This window comes from Lemur catta, chromosome 25, assembly GCF_020740605.2.
Source record: "Lemur catta isolate mLemCat1 chromosome 25, mLemCat1.pri, whole genome shotgun sequence".
NCBI lineage: Eukaryota > Metazoa > Chordata > Mammalia > Primates > Lemuridae > Lemur > Lemur catta.
In genome coordinates this window covers 9,034,381-9,054,895 of record NC_059152.1, presented here as the reverse complement: position 1 = coordinate 9,054,895, position 20,515 = coordinate 9,034,381, and the positions used below count along the sequence as shown (strand labels likewise).

Genomic DNA, 20,515 nt, shown 5'->3' with positions numbered 1-20,515 from the left:
AAACTCACAAGTATATACAGGTGTTCGTTATACTATTCTCTACTTTTCCATACAAAAAATACACAAATCCTCCTTAAATCTATTCTACTTCCAGGAATTAATCCTACAGCTATACCTCTGTCCCCTAAAAAGGCTTAGAAACAAGGAGCAACCCCGCAGCAGTGAGCACACCTAGAGCCTAGACTGTAGCCTCCAAATGATATGTCCCACTAAAAAGAATTTTTTTTTTAAAAAGGGCAAGAAATGTAAGATGAACCTTACACACGTGACAGCTTCCTTATCACATCAGAAAAGCTTTTCCAGTCTCTAGAGGCTGCACACATCCCTTGACTCATGACCCGCTTCCATCTTCAAAGCACTGCAATGGTGGCCAGTTGGAACACTCTCACTTCACTTCACTCTGGCGCTGACTCTTCCTTCTCCCACTTCTGCTCCTTTTTCCTGTGCCTACATTGGGTCCACCTGGATAAACCAGGATAATCTCCTTAGCTGATTATCAACTTTAATTCCACCCGCAACCCTAATTCCCCTCTGCCATGCAACCTAACATAATCGTGGGTTCTAGAGGCATCTTTGGGGGCCATCATTCTGCCCACCACAGCAGACCGTCTTTACTTCTATCTAATCAGTTTTAAGATACAACACTTTTTGAATCTGTGTCTGACGCTGTCACAGGAAATTATATCTCTAACCACAAGAAACCATTTGCAAAACATTAAGACAGTAACATTTCTTAAGTAATTTTTTAAAAAATGTTTATTTACAACAATATGCACCAGTCACTGGCCTAAGTACTACGAACAAACACCTTAACTCATTTAGTTGTCATAACAGCCCTATGGCAACATCCAATGCAGTAACCCCAGGAGTAATTACTAAATCTGTGTTCAATTTCGCTGCATCTTTGCACCAATTTCACCAGATGATCTCTAAAAGAAATCCAAAACTAGCATCAATTGAGCTAAAGTGATGGAGAGAATGCCCCACACAACGAGATTATTGAGAAGGCATAAATACACAGTAGTTCCTTCTTTGCACAATTACAATTTTCATAAAGAAAAAAAAAGCATTTCCCTGATAAAACATGCATAGAGAAAGTAACACGCCCACAGGCAATTTAATAAAACTAAAGAAAAAACAAATAAAGGAAAACTAAAATGATACATACCACTTCATATTTGCTAAGCTACTATTAAACGGCTCCCATCTATATTACTGTACCGTTGCTACGCCACTCTGCCTTCAGGAATGGAACTTATTCCCGCAGGTGACGTGAGCGCTGGATTTTGGCAGATGGCCCTCAACTGTTTGCTGTCTTATGGAATTGTCCACTAAAGAAAGCACCTTCCCAAGGGCATTCCCCTTTCTTAGAGCGACCAGAATCCAATGACAGGTCATCAGAAAGGTATAAGACCCAGCCCCTCACATCAACTAGCAAAGACTCAGAAGGGCCATCTCACCTTCAGAGCACCCCACGGGGACAGCTGAAACCTTTGCTGAGACCGCATCACAGTCCAACTTCTCCCTCTGTCCCATCCTGCTTGCTCCCCTTGCCTTCCATGAGCACTGGTCCCAGAGCACTTCCTAATAAACTTTCTCAACGTAAATCACTACATCAGTCTGCTTCTCAGAGAACTTGGGTATTAGACATTTCCAAGTATTGGACATTGATCCAAAACCTGCAGACAGCAATTTGGCAATATATATCAAGAACCTGAGAATATTTATATTCTTAAGAAACAACAGAATAGAAATGGAATGGGCTTTGAAGCACAGATTCAAATCCCAGCTCTGCTATATGAAAGATTTGAGACTTGGTCTCCTCATATATAAAGTGAGACTAGAAACATATATTTTAGGGTTGTTGCTGTAATATCAGTTGAGAACATTCATGACAGTACCTGGTACACAGTAATGACTCTTTAAAATGTTACTTTCTCTTCCCACTTACAAATAATCCCAGTCGAGGGGTGGAGTGGGGTAACTCTCCATATTAAGTATCTGTTTAAGGACTTCCAGAGTAAATATTAACCTCCATGAAGGCAGATTCCACATCTATCTAGTTCAATGGTTCTCATCAAACTTTAGTGTACAATAGAATCCCCTGGAGGGCTTTATAAGACACAAATCACTTTTGGGTGATGTGGTATATTTGGAAAAAAAACAAACACGGAAAACAAAACCTCACAAATTGCTGTGGTACCTGGCATAAGAACAGACACACAGATAGACAGAACAAATTATAGAACCCAGAAATAAATCCACACATCTAGAGTGAACATATCTTCGACTAAGTTGCCAAGAAATACTGTGGAGAAAGGAAAGTCTGTTCAATAAATGGTGCTGGGCCGGGCGTGGTGGCTCACGCCTATAGTCCTAGCACTCTGGGAGGCCAAGGCAGGAGGATCGCTCAAGGTCAGGAGTTCAAGACCAGCCTGAGCAAGAGCAAGTCCCCATCTCTACTAAAAAAAAATAGAAAGAAATTAGCTGGACAACCAAAAATATATAGAAAAAATTAGCTGGTGCATGCCTGTAGTCCCAGCTACTCGGAGGGCTGAGGCAGGAGGATCGCTTGAGCCCAGGAGTTTGAGGTTGCTGTGAGCTAGGCTGATGCCATGGCACTCTAGCCCGGGCAACAAAGCGAGACTCTTGTCTTAAAAAAATAAATAAATAAATAAAATGGTGCTCGATATCCACATGCAGAAGAATGAAACTAAACCGTTATTTCTCACCATATACAAAAATCAAATCAAAATGGATTAAAGACTTAAATCTAAGATCTGAAACTATGAAACTACTAAAAGAAAACACTGGGGAAATGTTTCAGGACATTTGTCCAGGCAATGACTTCTTGAGTAACACCCCAAAGCACAGGCAACCAAAGCAAAATTAGACAAATGGGATAGCATCAAGCTAAAAAGCTTCTGCACAGCAAAGGAAACAATCAACAAAGTAAAAAGATAACCCACAGAGTGGGAGAAAATATTTGCAAACTACCCATCTGACAAAGGATTAATAATTAGAATATATAAGAAACTCCAACAACTTCATAGGGGGAAAAATCAAATAATCCAATTAAAAATGGGCAAAAGAGCTCATAGACATTTCTCAAAAGAAGATATACAAATGGTCAAGAGGTGTAGGAAAAAATGCTCAACATCATTAGCCACCAGAGAAATGCAAATCAAAACTACAATGAGATACCATCTCACCCCAGTTAAAATGGCTCTTATCAAAAAGACAGGCAATAACAGATACTGGCGAGGATGTGGAACCCTTGCACACTGCTGATGGGAATGTAAATTAGTGCAACCACTGTGAAGAACAGTATGGATGTTCCTCAAAAAACTAAAAAGAGAACTACTGTATGACCCAGCAATCCCATTGCTAGGTATCTATCCACCGGAGGGGAATTCAGTATATGGAAAAGATATCTGTACTCCCATGTTTACTGCAGTACTATTCATAATAGCCAATAACTGGAATCAACCTAAGTGTCCATCAATGGATGAATGAAGAAATTGTGGTACATATACACAATGGAATATGATCTAGCCATAAAAATGAATGAGATTCTGCCATTTGGAACAACACAGATGGAATTGGAGAACCTTAAGTAAAATAAGCCAAGCACAAAAAGACAAATCTCCCATGTTCTCACTCATATGTGGGAGCTAAATTTTAAAAACAATTATCTCATGGAGACAGAGAGTAGAATGATGGTTAGCAGAGGCTGGGAAGGGTAGTGGGGAAGGGAGGATGAAGTGGGGATGGCTAATGGGTGCAAGAATATAGTTGAATAGAATGAACAACATTCGATAGCACAACAAAGTGACTAATCAATATAAGTTAGGAAAAGTACCTGAAAGAGTGGAAATGAAAGGTTCCTAACACAAAGAAATGACAAATGCCTGCGGTGATGACCCTGATTTGATTAATTCACATTATATGCCTATATCAAAAACATCACATGTATCCTACAAATATATAACTATTACATACCCATAATAAATAAAAAGTAAAAATGTTTTAAAAACCCACAAATTGCTGGATACCGTCCCCAGAATTTCTGATTCAGTAGATCTAGGGTGAGGCTCAAGAATTCGCATTTCTAACAAGTAACCAGATGATGCGTCAGGACCACACTTTGAGAACCTCTGGTCTAAGTTTATCACTGAGCCCCCCTGTACCTCTGCAGGCCAGTTCCTAATATATACAAGATGTTCAAATGTTTGTTGATTGACTAAAACATATGAGTAAGTCTATGACACTGTTACTTACAAAAGTAAAAAAACAGAAATTAATGTCCAAAAATGAGGAAATGATTAAACAAACTGAGCAAAAAGAAAAGAGGTTCCTTACCAAGGAAAGAAGACACCTAAGGGTTAATAAAAAAGCAAAAGCAATGGCTTAAGATAAACACAGAAAATAACAACAACAACAAAAAAAGCCCCCAAAACCCACAAGACCATGAGGGCATCTGTAAACCAAGTGCCTGTACTGGTTGAGACTGCCTGTAACCACTTTTGCTGTCCTGTGGTACCATTTAGCTCATTTTACTATTAAAATCCCCACCAAGAGGAAAAGATCCTTAACATAACACGGGCCACATAAAGATACACGGTGGATACATTACACATTTAATACGTTTAGCCTGTGTACATGTTACAATGATGTCGGAGAGAAGACTCCACATCATTCACTAAAAAGAAATTTAAGGCGCCACAACAGGCAGACAGTGCAGTTTTTACTCCTCAAAGACGTCCTGCGCCGTCAATAATATAATAAACTCATTTTACTTGCCCAGCTGGACTTGGCCCAATCATTCTTTGGTCTCTCGACATCATCTCAATTTGGAGGGCAGCTTTTCTAAACCATCCCGGGATTTTCCCAAAGCAAATGTATACTATACTAAATGCAACCCGTAAGAAATACAAGTTAAATAATGCTGTAGAAACATACATGAGGATATACCAAATAAGTGAAAAAAGGTAACAATAAATTGGATGTATAGCAATTTACACTGTATTACATACATATACACAGGAAATAATGAAAAAAGAAATTTTGCAAAATACTTAGTTTTTGAATCGAGGATTATGAGAATTCAAAGACTTTTGGTTGTTTAAAGTTTCATCAGAAAAAAAAATTTTTTTTTTTTTTTTGAGACAGAGTCTCACTTTGTCACTCTGCCTAGAGTGCAGTGGCATGATCATAGCTCAACGCAAGCAACCTTGAACTCCTGGGCTTAAGCGATCCTCTTGCATCAGCCTCCCGAGTAGCTGGGACTATAGGCATTCGCCATCACACCCGGTTAATTTTTGCTATTTTTAGTAGAGATTCTGTTCTTTCTCAGGCTGGGCTTGAACGCCTGACCCCAAACGATTCTCCCATCTTAGCCATCCAGAGTGCTAGGATTACAGGTGTGAGCCACTGAGCCAGGCCCATCAAAAATATTTTAAGGTTGATTTTATGTGTGATAGAAACACTAAATAAACAGTATATAACTAAACAAAATCACTGATACCACAGGACATTGTCACCCAAATACAACAACTGCATACAGGATGTATCTATAAATTAGTTGCTAATTTCCTCAAAATTGGTGTTATAAAGGACTATTGAGAAGCCTACACAGAAACAGCTGCAAATACACAAACATACACACAATCATCACGTACCTGCCACAGGAGGGACGATGCCAGAAAAACGCACTGTTGCATATTCTCCATTAACTTCAACTCTTCGGCCAATGACATCGGATGTCAAAGTGTCATTCGTTATAATACAGCCGGAATCCAAAATATGAGATCTAGGAAGAAAAAGTACAACATTGACAAGAACTTAAGGATTCTTTTGTAAACTACAGGTAGATATTCACTAGGCCAATGCTTCTGACCAGTTCAGTCTTCATACTTCGTATTTTGGTGAAGAGAAGAACTTAATATGTTTATATATCATACTTTCATAATTTGATTTTACTCTACTAACTACATTTTGATAATCTAATATTTTTAAAATCTGGTTTGACTCCAGTTAGGTCTCATTACATGATATTGTTTATTTTGTCATTTACTGAAAGGGGTGGGAAGGGAAGGGGAACAGAAGGGAGGGGGAGAAAAGTGATAGAGAAAAAGAAAAGGAAACTGACAACATGGGCATCATTCTTCCCTCAGGAAGGGAGGGGAAAAAAACCCACAGATACAGGAGGCAACATATATAATGAACAATAAATAAAGCATTTAACTGTAACGAAAACACAGAATCCTAAGAATAAAGAGGAGGTCTCCAAAGGAGCTTGAGAGGAAAGTATCATCTATACTTGTCTATAGAACATGATGATGGACGTGGGCGTCTAGTTCAAAAGACATGTTTGCAATAGAAATATGTATTTAGGAGTCATCAGCACATAGTTTATAACTGATACCACTGAAAGTAGATGACAGCGGCTGGGCACAGTGGCTCATGCCTGCAATCTCAGCACTTCCGGAGGCTGAGGGAGGATTGCTTGAGCCCAGGAGTTCGAGGTTACAGTGAGCTATGATCACTCCAGCTCTGGATGGCAGAGTAAGATACTATCTTGAAAAGAGGAAAGGAGGAGAGGGGAGGGGAGAGGAGGGAAGAAAAAGAATAAAGAAAGTAGATAAGACCAAAAAGGTATCACGTAGAAAGAAAAGAGGGTCAATTACAGATCCCCAGGGATACATAGTGTTTAAGAAAGAGAGAAGAAATCTCTGAGAAGTCAGAGGAAAAGGCAGAAAGGAAAAAAGAAAACCAGGTTTCTGTATCTTAAATCCAAGGGTAGAGTTTAAAGGAGGAATACTGGAGCAACGTGGCAGATGCTGCAAAGATCCTGTGAGACTAGGGCTTAAAAATCCGTGTTCCTTCTGCCAGCACAAATTCGGTTCATAGACATCCCCTCATCTTTGTCTAAGTCAAATTCACTTCCTGTTATAAAAAGCAACATTGCAGTCCAAGGATCTTTAAATGACCACAAGTTCAGGACTACTGAACAAAGTACTTTGCCATTTTATTATATAATATTACCATATGTGTACAAAATAAGAATAACATACTGCTAACCACACTTTCTTGGGTTATAATTACTGACCACCCATAAACTCAATTAGTATACGGATACCCGAGACACGCAGTATTATTTCTCTACTTTTATGTTATCTTTTTTAAAGAAATGCTGGACATTTCTCTATAACTGGAGTTGTCTCTGTGTCACATTTGACCAGCCATTTCCATACTATAGAATAATCTGAGGATTTTTATCTCAGATTATATGATTTTCAAGGTATCAAGTTTCAGTATCCGGTTCTCTATCAGGTCCTCTAGGATTTTATTTTAAAAAAACATTTTTCCTAATTCTTGTGAGAAGAACCTTATTTCAAAATGGAGCTGCATTTCGTCTCTTTGAACACGGGAGAACAGAGCAGTTGGGAAGGGGAGAGGATCTAGATCTAAACCTGCCCAGCAGCACTGAAAAGCAAAGAGAAATCATCCCAGAGCCTAAACTTAGTGGGAAAACTCAAAGCAGTTTAGATGATTTGATGGTACAATTGACAGGCCGGCAGGAACAGGCACGGGAACCTATGTTTCAGTAAGCTCAGACACGGATATGGATGTTCAGCAGCTCAGAGATCTGGCCAAAGGCACAGCCCTACTCACGAGCCTGTGTTCAGATGCAGAGTTCTAGTCCCCAAGAAGAAAGAATAATAAAATGACTGCAGAACTCAATTCCTACAAGAAAGTAAAGTACTAGGTCGCATCGTGGTTCTGTGAACTAGAGCACATGGGGGTTATCTAAGCCGAGAAACTCAGAAGGCCCCAAAGTCTGAAACTCGGGCCAGGGCTTAGCCTTAGGGCACTGTAAGACCGGGCAGATTAGGCCAACAGTGACAATGGCTTGGGGAGAAGAACAGGGCAGTGGTCAACAGCTAGTAAAACCAACTGGCATGCCAGGCTTGGTGGCACACACCTGTAGTCCCAGCTACGTGGGAAGCTGAGGAAGTAGAATCACTTGAGCCCAGGAATTCAAGGCTGCAGGCTATGATCATACCTGTGAATAGCCACAGCACTCCAGCCTGGGCAACACAGCAAGACCCTGTCTCTAAAATATAAAACAAAACAGGCCAGGTGCGGTGGCTCACGCCTGTAATCCTAGCACTCTGGGAGGCCGAGGCGAGGATTGCTCGATGTCAGGAGTTCGAGACCAGCCTGAGCAAGAGCAAGACCCTGTCTCTACTACAAGTAGAAAGAAATGATCTGGACAGCTAAAATTATATATACAGAAAAAAATTAGCCAGGCATGGCGGCGCATGCCTGTAGTCCCAGCTACTCAGGAGGCTGAGGCAGGAGGATCACTTAAGCCCAGGAGCTTGAGGTTGCTGTGAGCTAGGCTGACACCACGGCACTCTAGCCAGGGCAACAGAGCGAGACTGTCTCAAAAAAAAAAAAAAAAAAAAAACAATCAAGGGGCACAATAGCAGGAATACGAAAGGAAGGCGCTAGAAAGCCATTCTCATTATGACTCTAACATCTATCAGTTCCTTCACATGCTCAATCCTATTTAACCTTTAGTATTGTAACAATTTTTTTCACTCCTACCTGTATGCTGTTGCCCACAGGACCAATGAAATCATTAGATATAAGGTATCTAAGTTCAGTAATTAATTGACTCTGTGTCTTCTGTGTCTTGTTTTGTTTTTGTTTGTTTGTTTGTTTGTTTTTGAGACAGAGTCTCACTTTGTTGCCCGGGCTAGAGTGAGTGCCGTGGCATCAGCCTAGCTCACAGCAACCTCAAACTCCTGGGCTCAAGCGATCCTCCTGCCTCAGCCTCCCGAGTAGCTGGGACTACAGGCATGCGCCACCATGCCTGGCAAATTTTTTTTTCCATATATATTTTTTTAGCTGTCCATATAATTTCTTTCTATTTTTAGTAGAGACAGGGTCTTGTTCTTGTTCAGGCTAGTCTCAAACTCCTTAGCTCAAACAATCCGCCCGCCTGGGCCTCCCAGAGTGCTAGGATTACAGGCGTGAGCCACCGTGCCGGGCCAAGAATTTGTTTCTTGATACTGTGATCTTCTGAGATTTAGAAACTGCATCCATGTTTTGATGACCTATGCATGCCTTAGTTTCAAAGCCTTTACTCTCTTCCTCTGGCTAGTGACTCAATAGGTTTCTTTTTCCTGTTTTTAAACCTACTTGACACCAGTTATTAGCCACACCACCTCCCCATGGACCTCTACTGCCGGTTGCTAACAACCACTTTGATCACCTTCCATCCCCATATTAGCATCCAAACTTTCCTGAAGTCAGCTCCTCACCTAGAGATTTTCTCTAATTGCCTGCACTGGGCCCTCTCCTAATCACCAGAATGTGTGAGAGGCATGTCACTATTCCTTGGTTAGGTCCACCTACGTGCTGACTAAGCCTCAGGTAAGACAGAATGCCTTTTTTAAATATACATACTTTCGAACTAATGAAGACAGCCCACTTAATTTTACGAGTAAGATTCTTCTTCTTTAAAAAAGGGATGAAATCTACCTCTACCATTTTCACCCAGTGATTCTAGTACTGCCCTCTGTAGCTATAGAGAATCAACCTATTTCCCTTCCCAGCTGACATTTAAATATTTGAAGGCCACTATTATGTTACCACTTCTGCTCCCCTTTCTTCCTATCCCTCGCCTCCCAAATCTCTTTACCAGCATGAACATTCTCAGCTGCTTAAACCATCCTCATATGAATTCCAAGTTTACCCATAACTGATTTACCAATTCTGTTTTTTTCCCCACTCTATGAGCATTAGGTCATAACAATGGCATTCTTAAAATACGACACCTAGAACTAAAAACCATATTCCAAATGTGACCTGACCTGGTGACCTGTCTGAATGCCATTCATTTAACAGTGCAGACAACATTACATTCACTTTCCCCCCTGTCATGGGAAAGACTCTTACCTACTATTAAGGTTGCAATGAAATAAACTCCAAACCATTTCTGATGAAATACCATCTACTGATCATAAAATTTAAATGCTTAAATTTCACTACAATTACATTACCCTAAAAAACACTTATTGTTGTTTAAGTGCCCTTTCAATTTTCATTAACATGTAAACAGAATTTTATTACAATTGAGACATACTTCTGTTCTTCTTTTAACATTTTTTCTATAAACATTTTTCTGTACAGACATAGAATCACATTAAGCACTTTAATGTTCAAGTGTGATACCACAATTTATTTAATAATTTCTCTAATGCTATACACTTTCACTATTTACTATCAGAGAGAAAACAGCTAAAAACAGCTTTGATTTTTAAATTATTGTCTTTGGATGGGAATTTTTTGGGAAAAATTATTGACACAATTATTTAAAGTAAATAAATATCCTTAAGGTTCTAGAACGCCATGGCCAAATTGTCCACTAAAAAAAAGGTTAATTGTTGACACTGCCACCAGAAGAAAGTCCACTTATTTCAACACAAAGTTTTGTGAATTCCCCTCAAGAACTTTGAAATCTATACTGGTACAACTAGTTTTGGAGGGAGGACTTAATTCACCATAAGATTATGTATAAATGTAGGACTTTACACATGTATATAGTAAACATCCAATAATCTGACATATTAACTGTGTCGCCCAACTTTGTTCTTGTAATTTTTTTAAGAATAGAAACAAAAGAATATAAGACACTGACCAAAGACAGAAATCCATAAACACTGTGGGTAAAACTTTTTGGTTACACGCTCACCTAATATCCAGCTCACATTCAAGAATATCATGAACTTTGTGAAATGCTTCATTGAAGTCAGAATACACGGTCAGGGAATACATTCCGTCAATCAGACAGAGGAGGAATTAAGTTAGGGAAAGGGGTACACTTCCACTGTTTTCCTTATACACCTCTGAGTTATAAGAATGTTTTTGGAATAAGTATTTTTTTTTCCTATTAATGAGGGCCTGGTATACGGTGGCTCACGCCCGTAATCCTAGCATTTTGGGAGGCCAAGACAAGAGAATCACTTGAGGCCAGGAGTTTGAGACCAGCCTAGCAACATAGCAAAACCCCATCTCTACAAAAATTTTTTAAAAATTAGCTGGGTACAGTGGTGTGGGCCTGTAGTCTCAGCTACTTGGGAGGATTGCTTGAGCCCAGGAGTTGGAGGCTGCAGTGAGCTATGATCACACACTCTAGCTGAGTGACAAAGCAAGACCCCGTCTCTAAAAAAACAACAAAAAAAAGGGTTAAGATAGTAAATTTCATGCTATTGTGTATTTTAATGATTTAAAAAATAGCTTGAGGCCGGGCGTGGTGGCTCACGCCTGTAATCCTAGCCCTCTGGGAGGCCGAGGCGGGTGGATCGCTCCAGGTCAGGAGTTCGAGACCAGCCTGAGCCAGACCCCGTCTCTACTAAAAATAGAAATAAATTATCTGGCCAACTAAAAATATATATAGAAAAAATTAGCCGGGCATGGTGGCTCATGCCTGTAGTCCCAGCTACTCGGGAGGCTGAGGCAGTAGGATCGCTTAAGCCCAGGAGTTTGAGGTTGCTGTGAGCTAGGCTGACGCCATGGCACTCACTCTAGCCCGGGCAACAAAGTGAGACTCTGTCTCAAAAAAAATAAATAAATAAAATAAAAAATAGCTTGAAATTTAATTCCCAATATTTTAGGCTTTACAGAGTTTGATTTATTTGCTTAGCTTTAATTAGGACTCTGAATCTTACAAATATGGTGTATCTACTCCATTTTTCAAAATATAGTTTCCTGGCTGGGCACGGTGGCTCACACCTGTAATCCTAGCACTTCTGGGGAGATCAAAGCAGGAGGATTGCTTGAGCTCAGGAGTTTGAGACCAGCCTGAGCAAGAGCAAGGCTCTTGCTATTAAAAATAGAAAAATGAGTCATCTCTACTAAAAATAGAAAAATGAGTCGGGCGTCGTGGCGTGCACCTGTAGTCCCAACTATTAAATACTTGGGAGGCTGAGGCAGGAGGCAATTATATTATATTCAACATTTTATTCTTTGGGAAGAATTTCAAAGATAGCAGTTTCTTTTCCCACAATATTTCAATCTCTTCCACTTCACCTATTGCTTCCTCCTGGTTGATTTCAAACCAAAGGAATCTTTCCTCTCATTTTGTTTCTTCCAAGGAACTTACATGGTAAAAAATAAAAAATAAAAATCCAATATTCTCCCTAAAAAAGAATGAGCCTTCCAGCAGATTTTAAGAGAGCTGAAATCTCCATCATAATTCTATTTTATTTTTGTGCCACTTTTATAACCTGTATTAGGAGAGCAACAAACTTATTCTCCTTGTCAAATGATCTGCAACATAATCGCAGATCTCTTCTATTTCTTTTTTTTTTTTTCTTTTGGAGACAGAATCTCACTCTGTTGCCCGGGCTAGACTGCCATGGTGTCAGCCTAGCTCACAGCAACCTCAAACTCCTGGGCTCAAGCGATCCTCCTGCCTCAGCCTCCCAAGTAGCTGGGACTACAGGCATGCGCCACCATGCCCAGCTAATTTTTTTCTATGTATTTTTAGTTGGCCAGATAATTTCTTTCTATTTTTCAGTAGAGATGGGAACTCACTCTTGCTCAGGCTGGTCTCGAACTCCTGACCTTGAGCGATCCTCCCGCCTCGGCCTCCCAGAGTGCTAGGATTACAGCCGTGAGCCACCGCGCCTGGCCTTCTTCTATTTCTTATTCCTTTTATTCTCACATGTGCTGTCCATCCTAATGCCACTATTCATAACACCAAGCAAGCATACAGCTTCCTGACATACACTATTCATCTCTCAAATCTTGCAGTCACGCACCGCATGATGTTTCAGTCAACGATGGACAGCATACACAATGATCCCATAAGATTATAACGAAGCTGAAAAATTCCGATCATCCTGGCCTTTAACAAAAAAGTTTAAAATGTAAAAAAAAAAAAAATTAAGTTGAAAAACAGAAGAAAGCTTACAGAATAAGGATGCAATTAAACAACAAAGTGAGACTCTGTCTCAAAAAAAAAAAAAAGATTTTTGCAGAGCTGTGTTTGTTTGAAGCTATTATCACAAATATGTCAAAAAGGTTTTTGACTCGACTCAAAGAGTTAAAAATCAAGTTTATAAAGTAAAAAAATTATAGAAAACTAAGGTTAATTTATTATTGAAAGAAAAATATTTTTAATCAATGTAGGGTAGCCTGAGTGTACAGTGTTTATAAAGCCCACAGTGGTATACAGTAATGTCCTGGGCCTTCACATTCACTCACCACCCACTGACTCACCCAGGAAATGTCCAGTTCTGTGAGCTCCATTCATGGGAAGTGCTCTATGCAATCTTTCAAACCGTAATTTTACTGTACCTTTTCTGTTTAAATACAAAAAGACTTACCATTGTGTTACAATTGCCTTAACTCTTCAGTACAGCAACATGCTGTACAAGCTTGCAGCCCAAGAGCAAACAGGCTGGACCATATAGCAGCAGTTCCCAACCTCTTTGGCACCAGGGATCATTTTCATGGAAGATAATTTTTCCCACGGACCGGTTGGCAGGGGGATGGTTTTGGGATGATTCAAGCACATTACATTTATTGTACACTTTATTTCTATTGTTATTACATTGTAATATATAATGAAACAATTATACAACTCACCGCAGGTTGGGGACCTCTGCCATATAGCGTAGGCACGTAGGAGGCTATACCATCTAGGTTTGTGTAACTCTACGGTGTTCACACAACCATGAAATTACTTGACATTTTGTTTCTCAGAATATATCCCTGTAGTTAAGCAATGCATGACTGTATTAGATTACTCTGAACAAACACATATATCTGTGTTCCAATAATGAGCCTATCTCAGCAAATTTTAGTGACAGTCACAGTGCCGCATCTCTCTCCCTAGAACGGACATTTGAGTCCACAAGTTCAGTTACTATGCTTTTGCCACAACATCTCTTCCTGAAACCTTCTGGGAATTCCTTCCACTACTTCTACTTTAGTTCTCCCACTTTCTTCTCAACAGCATCTGATTCCAATAGTTTCATGAGTAATTTTTATTTCCTCTATAAAATTTTAGTATCTATTTTTCCCAATCATGTATTCTTGGTTTGTTTGAAAACTATTTTTCCCAATTCCTATTAGAGGCATAGTATTTTAGAATGGAGCTGATCATTACCTGGCAATTCAAGAAAGGAATGTATTATATGTGCCTACTAGGAATGAAAGATGAAAGGAAATAAATCTCAGTGGTGAAATAATAACCTCAAAAATTCAGTCTGGAAGGAGGTCAAGGTTAATATACCTGACATCAACAGATTTAAGAAAACATAGACGGGTCTCCCAAAAAGTAGGGAGAGCACAATAATGGACAGTCCAAATGGGTGTTTCTCACAAACCCAACGGTTGCATCGAGAAAGCCTGGATAAAGAAACACAGTGCAAGGCCAGGCGCGGTGGCTCACACCTGTAATCCCAGCACTCTGGGAGGCCAAGGCAGGAGGATCACTTGAGGCTAGGAGTTCAAGACCAGCCTGAGGAACATAGCGAGACCCTGTCTCTACAAAAGAAAAAAAAAAAATTAGCCAGCCATGGTGGCACGCACCTGTAGTCCCAGCTGCTCAGGAGGATCGCTTGGGCCCAGGTGCTGGAGGCTGCAGTGAGCTATGATGGTGCTATTGCACTCTAGCCTGGACAAGAGTGAGACTCTGTCTCAAAAAAAAAAAAAAGAAACATAGTGCAAGAAGTAATGGGACCGGGGTTCAGAGGCAACTAATGGGTAGAATGGGACCTCATTCTTATCAAGAAGTTGGAGCACAAGGCTAATCACCTACACAGCCCAAGCGAGGTGGTTTTTACCTTACGTCCATGAGCCTTCAAAGTACCTTCTAACTGAAGATTTTCACTAACTTTTAACTGAAATTTAGCATTTTCCTAAATTGTGAACATAGGCAAAAAAAGTGACATATGGATCAACACCACCTATGACTCATCATTAGAAGTCACAAATATTTTTATATCACGTTACAGGTGTTACAGAGATCTCAAAATATACTTTACAATATAACCTTGAACTCCTGGGCTCCAACGCTCCTCCTGCCTCGGCCTCCCAAGTAGCTGTAACTACAGGTATGCACCACCATGCCCAGCTTCAACTGTTATGTTTTGGTTGGGATTTGGGAGGTTTTTTGTTGTTAGCGACAGGGGTCTTGCTCTGTCACCCAGGCTGGAATGCAGTGGCACAATCACAGCTCACTTCAACTGTTATTTTTTATTATTATTATTATTTCAAGATATTAAGGGGTCACAAATGTTTTTGGTTACATGGACTGCTTTTCTAATGCTTGAGTCACGGCTATAAGTGTGCCCATCACGCAAATAATGTTCACTGTACCTGTTAGGTAGGCTTTTGCCCCCGCCCTCGACCCCCCACCCCTGCCGCCGGACTGCCACTGATTTTTACTTCCGTCTGTGTACGTGTGTCCAGCGATTAGTTTCAACTTAATCGCGAGTATATGCGGTGTTTGTTCTTCCATTCTCGAGATACTTCACTTAGGAGAGTGGTCTCCAGGTCCATCCAAATTGCTGCAAAAGGCATTAATTCATCCTTTTTTACAGCTGAGTAGTACTCCATGGTATACATGTATCGCATTTTGTTAATCCACTCACAAATTAATGGGCACTTGGGTTGATTCCACATCTTTGCAATTGTGAATTTTTTTTGAGAGGGGGACAAAGTCTCACTCTGTTGCCCAGGCTAGAGTCCATGGCATCAGCCTAGCTCACAGCAACCTCAAACTCCTGGGTTCAAGGGATCCTCCTGCCTCAGCCTCCCAAGTAGTTGGTACTACAGGCACATGCCACCACGCCCAGCTAATTTTTTTTTCTATTTTCAGTAGAGATGGGGTCTCACTCTTGCTTAGGCTGATCTTGAAATCCTGACCTCAAGCGATCCTCCTGCCTCGGCCTTCCAGAATGCTAGGATTACAGGCGTGAGCCACCACACCTGGCATCAGGTGTCTTTTTCAACTGTACTGTTATTTTTTAAGAGTGGAAGAAGCTCTTGAATCTTTTTCCTTTTTTTTTTTTTTTTTTTTGAGACAGTGTCTCACTCTGTTGCCCAGGCTAGAGTGCAGTGGTGTCATCATAGCTCACTACAACCTCAAACCCTGGGCTCAAGTGATCTGCTTGCCTCACCCTCCCAAGTAGCCGAGTTGTGTTTTTTTTGTAGAGACAGGGTCTCACTATGTCGCTCAGACTGGTCTTGAACTTCTGGCCTCAAGCAGTCCTCCCACCTCAGCCTCCCAAAGTGTGAGGATTACAGGCATGAGCCACCGTGCCCTGCAAGATTCTATAATTAGATAATGCGAAAATATTCCATAAATCCAAAGAAATACAAGTTCAGAATAACAGTAGTTATCATGGGGAAGTTTAGTCACAGTAAGCCTACTGCTCACAGTAGATACAGATTCCAATAGCAGTTTAGCACATTTCCCACCTTCTTTAGCCAAGAGATCCAAAAAGTTGTTTGATGCAAAACAGACAAGGTAAAAACACTTGCATTTTGTGAATATTAGAAAAAAGACTTTTCAGTGTGGATTCTATATTTCTAAATTTATTTTCCTAAATCATTCCCTGTTGTTCAAAATTGTACCAAAAGCTGGGCACGGTGGCTCATGTCTATAATCCCAGCACTTTGGAAGGCGAAGGTGGGAGGATCTCTTGAGCCCAGGAGCTGGAAACCAGCCTTAGCAACATAGTGAGATCCTGTCTCTTAAAAAAACAACAACAACAACAACAACAACAAAAACTTTTTTAATTGTACCCAAATAATTGCTATCAGGTCTGAAGTATCATTGATTTACTGACGCCACTTATGACATCTATCAAAGAAAAATCAACGTCAATGAGAAATGCACTTAACTGAGATTTAGGAGCTCTAGGTAGTAATCCTGGTTCGGGCACTAACAAGTTGTGAGTATTTATGTACTTTAACCTTTCTGTCATGGTGAAGAAGCTAAGGAAATAAAAGAGGTGCTCTTGCAACTAATTTACAGCCTATTTGGGAAAGATAACTAACAGCAGAAAAAAATTAAGACCTACAATTAGGAATGCAAGGATCAAGTTCAGTGAAAGAGAACCACGTGGGTTAAGAGTGAATGAAGGTTTTACGTGGAAACCATGCCCTGGTTAATGATCATGAGCGAGCACCTTAAAAATAAGCAGAGAGTAAGAGACTAGCTTTCCAGGTAGAGAAATCTAAGAGGGTTTCACTGATTGGAAGTTCACGATGGGAGACTAGATGAAGAACGGAGAATATCTTCAAACATTTAAAAGAAAAATTACCACCCAGAAAGAAACAATTTCCAAGTATTTAGCCTAATTTTAGACAAACCCGTCTGCTTTTTTTAATTTTTAATTGTGGTAAAATACATATAACAAAATTTATCTTAATCATTAAATGTACAGTTCAGTTGCACTAAGTACATTCACATAGCGGGGCCACCAATCTCCAGGCTATTCTGTCTGCAAAACTGAAATTCTATGTCTATTAAACAACAACTCCCCATTTCCACTTCCCCCCTCTCCCCTGTAGGGTGGTGTGAACTTTTTGTTTCTATGAATTTGACTAGACACCTCATAAGTGGAATCATACAGTACTGTATTTTAGTCACTCGTTTATTTCACATAGCATAATGTCCCGCTGTTTTTTCATATACTTCATGCCTAATGTAAAAGCCTCTGTCCAAGTTGTACTACACACTCACGAAACTTCCTTTGCCCTCACATGCTGAATTATCTCACAGCATTTTAAGGAGCTCCGCCAAAAAGCTTCAGGCATTTCCTCAGAAAGCGTAAGCATGTCTTCTCTCTAAACACCAATGACCTCAATCTACACCAAACCCACACTTCACTCCAGCTCTTCCTAATAATTGGCACACTATGATGTTTCCCCTTTCTGGACCCTAACTACTTTCTGGATAATATTCATTTCATACTTAATATGTCTATCATATTGTTTTCTAGTTGTCCTTCCTGCATATATTCATAGCAAAGTGCTAAGGTAAGGAGAGTGTCATATACTTCTTCTATAAACTTCGAACTGTTAAGTATAGATAAATATTCTACTAAAATGTATGATAAACTGACTTAAATAAACCAAAGCGGAAAAAAAAAAGAAAACCACCAAAAAATAGTAACAACTACTAGTTTTATTGTTGAACACTCATTTTTTTTTTTGTTTTGTTGTTGTTGTTTTTAGCAGAGATGGGGTCTCCAATATGTTGCCCAGGCTAATCTTGAACTCCTGGGCTCAAATGATCCTCCCACTTCAGCTTTCCAAAGTGCTGGAATTACAGGTGTGATCTCTCATCTTATAAAAGTAATTAAATACTGAGGTGATCCAGGAAACGTGTTTAAAATCAGTACCTTAATGGCAAAAACTATATTGTCTACAGGGTTACATTATGCTCTGATTCGATTAAGTATGCACAGTAAAATTAAAAATTAAAAGTTAACCACTATAAGAACAGAAATATACAGAGTAATATCTCTTCCAAACAAGTAGAAGGGGAAAAGTAAAAAGAGAAAAAACAAAAAACTCAATCCAAAAAAAAGGCAAGAAAGGAGAAAAAAGTATAGGAAATACAAAATGTAACGTGGTAAAAAAAAAAAAGCCCAAATTCATTCATTCAACAATTATATTATGGTGTGTCTATTAAAAGCCAGATGCTGTTTTAGGCAGTAGGGATACAGCAGTAAACGAAAAACAGAAAAATACCTGCCTTACATCCTAGCGGGGGAGAACATAATAAACCAGATAAATGACTGAATCACATTGCATATCATATGAGGAAAAGCACAAGGACAATGAGTGCAATAACTTTGGCTTTTACTCTGAGTGAAATGTGTAGTCCTTGGAGGGTTTTTTGAGACGAAAGAGATGATGATGATGATGATGATTTTTTTTTTAAGGAAGACCACTCTAGATGCTGTGATTTGAACATGCTGAAAAACTAGTTAGATGGCTCCAGCAGCAAGCCAGGTGACAAAGGACGTAACATGGACAAGTGAAGGTGATGAGAAGGGCTTGTGAGTCCGGTGGATAGATTCTGAAGGTGGAGTCCACAGGATTTGCTGATAGATTAAATGAGTCAAGGATAAGGTTTAGATCTGAACAAGTATCTCAGCAGTGACAATGAATGTAAATACAATAAACCTGCCAGTCAAAATGCAGACTGTTGGCTTAGGTTAAAAAAAAAAAAAATCCCCAGCGATATGCTGTTTACAACAGCACATAAAATACGAGCATACGGAAAAGTTAAAAGATGAAAGAAGTCATGAAGCAAACATCAAAAGACAACAGCCGTGGCTATATTAAAGTCAGACAAAAGATAAGTCTTCTCTCTTCATCTCTACCTCTTCTTTCCCTAACAGTTTGGCATTTGTTAACCTTGCTTCCCTGCTTCTTTAGGGACAGGGCTGTCACACCCTCATTTGGATCCTCCCACAAATTATTACAGAACAGTCCCCAGGTGGTAGTAAGCACCATATAAACATTATTTTAAAAGTTCTCTCCCTATTTAACGTTATTTCTCCTTCATCACAAACGTTAACTGATTTGGAAGAACGGGGCTCTTGCTCTAAGATGACGCCAAGTCAAGTCTTTGGTCGCCCGTACCAATTACGCCCCTTCCAAAGCGACATGCCAATTTTCTGTGACAAGCTTAAAAAACAAGGGCCCGCGGTCGGCTACTCCAAAATGAGGCTTTCCATGGAGCGCAGGGCGGCGCCGCCAACCCGGCCGGCCCTCCCCCGGGCACACACGCGCTCCCTTCGGCCCGCAAGTCTGGGGTCGATTAAAGCGGCAGGGAGCGGGCAACGCCCGGCTCTAGCAACCTGGGAAGATTCTAGCAAAGGAATAAAAGACCGACAGCACTGCAGGGTGGAGCACTGGCCAGGAGCGCCCGACTCCCTCAGCTCCCCAGGACCCTACGAAGCTCACCTGCCCTCGGACATCTCGGGAGGTCTGAGCAAGGACCTCTTCCGCAAGCGCACCGTCCACCCGCAGAGCTCCCAGCTCTGGCCGGAAGTACTGTGGGAAGACAGGAAGTCCCGCCTCCTGGCCGTGAGCGACGGCCGCTGGCGCGCTGACGTCATTGTCTGCGACAGTGTTGGTGGAGGGAGGTTTGGCCGCCCACCTAAACCCAACACCCGCCCCTGTGGCTGCCCGAGCGATTTCCTGGCGCTGAGACCTGGGGTGACCGAGCAAGCCAGTGAACACGCGTGTGTTCCGGGTTACTAGAAGTTACCTGTAGAGATTCAGTTCCATGTTTGTTGAGAGTCCACCGCATAGGAAGCATGTGGTGGTCGCAGAGAAGAATATAATGTTTGTCAACGGAAAATAACCCTAACTCTGTAAAATAATTTAAAAGAGGTGGTGTATTCTGAGCCGATTATGTGCTACCATGGCCCGGAGAGCCACACCCAAGAAGCTTTGAGCA

At 40.6% G+C, this 20,515-nt stretch overlaps 1 protein-coding gene across 3 annotated transcripts in view; it reads right to left on the bottom strand.

Annotated features, from left to right (window-relative positions):
* The window catches only part of TBCE (tubulin folding cofactor E), a 56,161-nt gene extending 36,073 nt beyond the window's left edge, over positions 1-20,088 (bottom strand). For 2 of the 3 annotated variants that reach the window (XM_045537242.1, XM_045537243.1), the window contains exons 1-2: positions 20,017-20,088; positions 5,682-5,812 (exon numbers count right to left, since the gene is read on the bottom strand). In XM_045537242.1, the coding sequence (XP_045393198.1) occupies positions 5,682-5,812; positions 20,017-20,030 (145 nt within the window). In that variant the 5' untranslated portion in view covers positions 20,031-20,088. Of the gene's footprint in view, positions 1-261; positions 428-5,681; positions 5,813-20,016 lie in introns of those variants that run through there. The other variant, XM_045537244.1, reaches the window with a different exon arrangement.
* Positions 20,089-20,515: the final 427 nt, after the last annotated feature.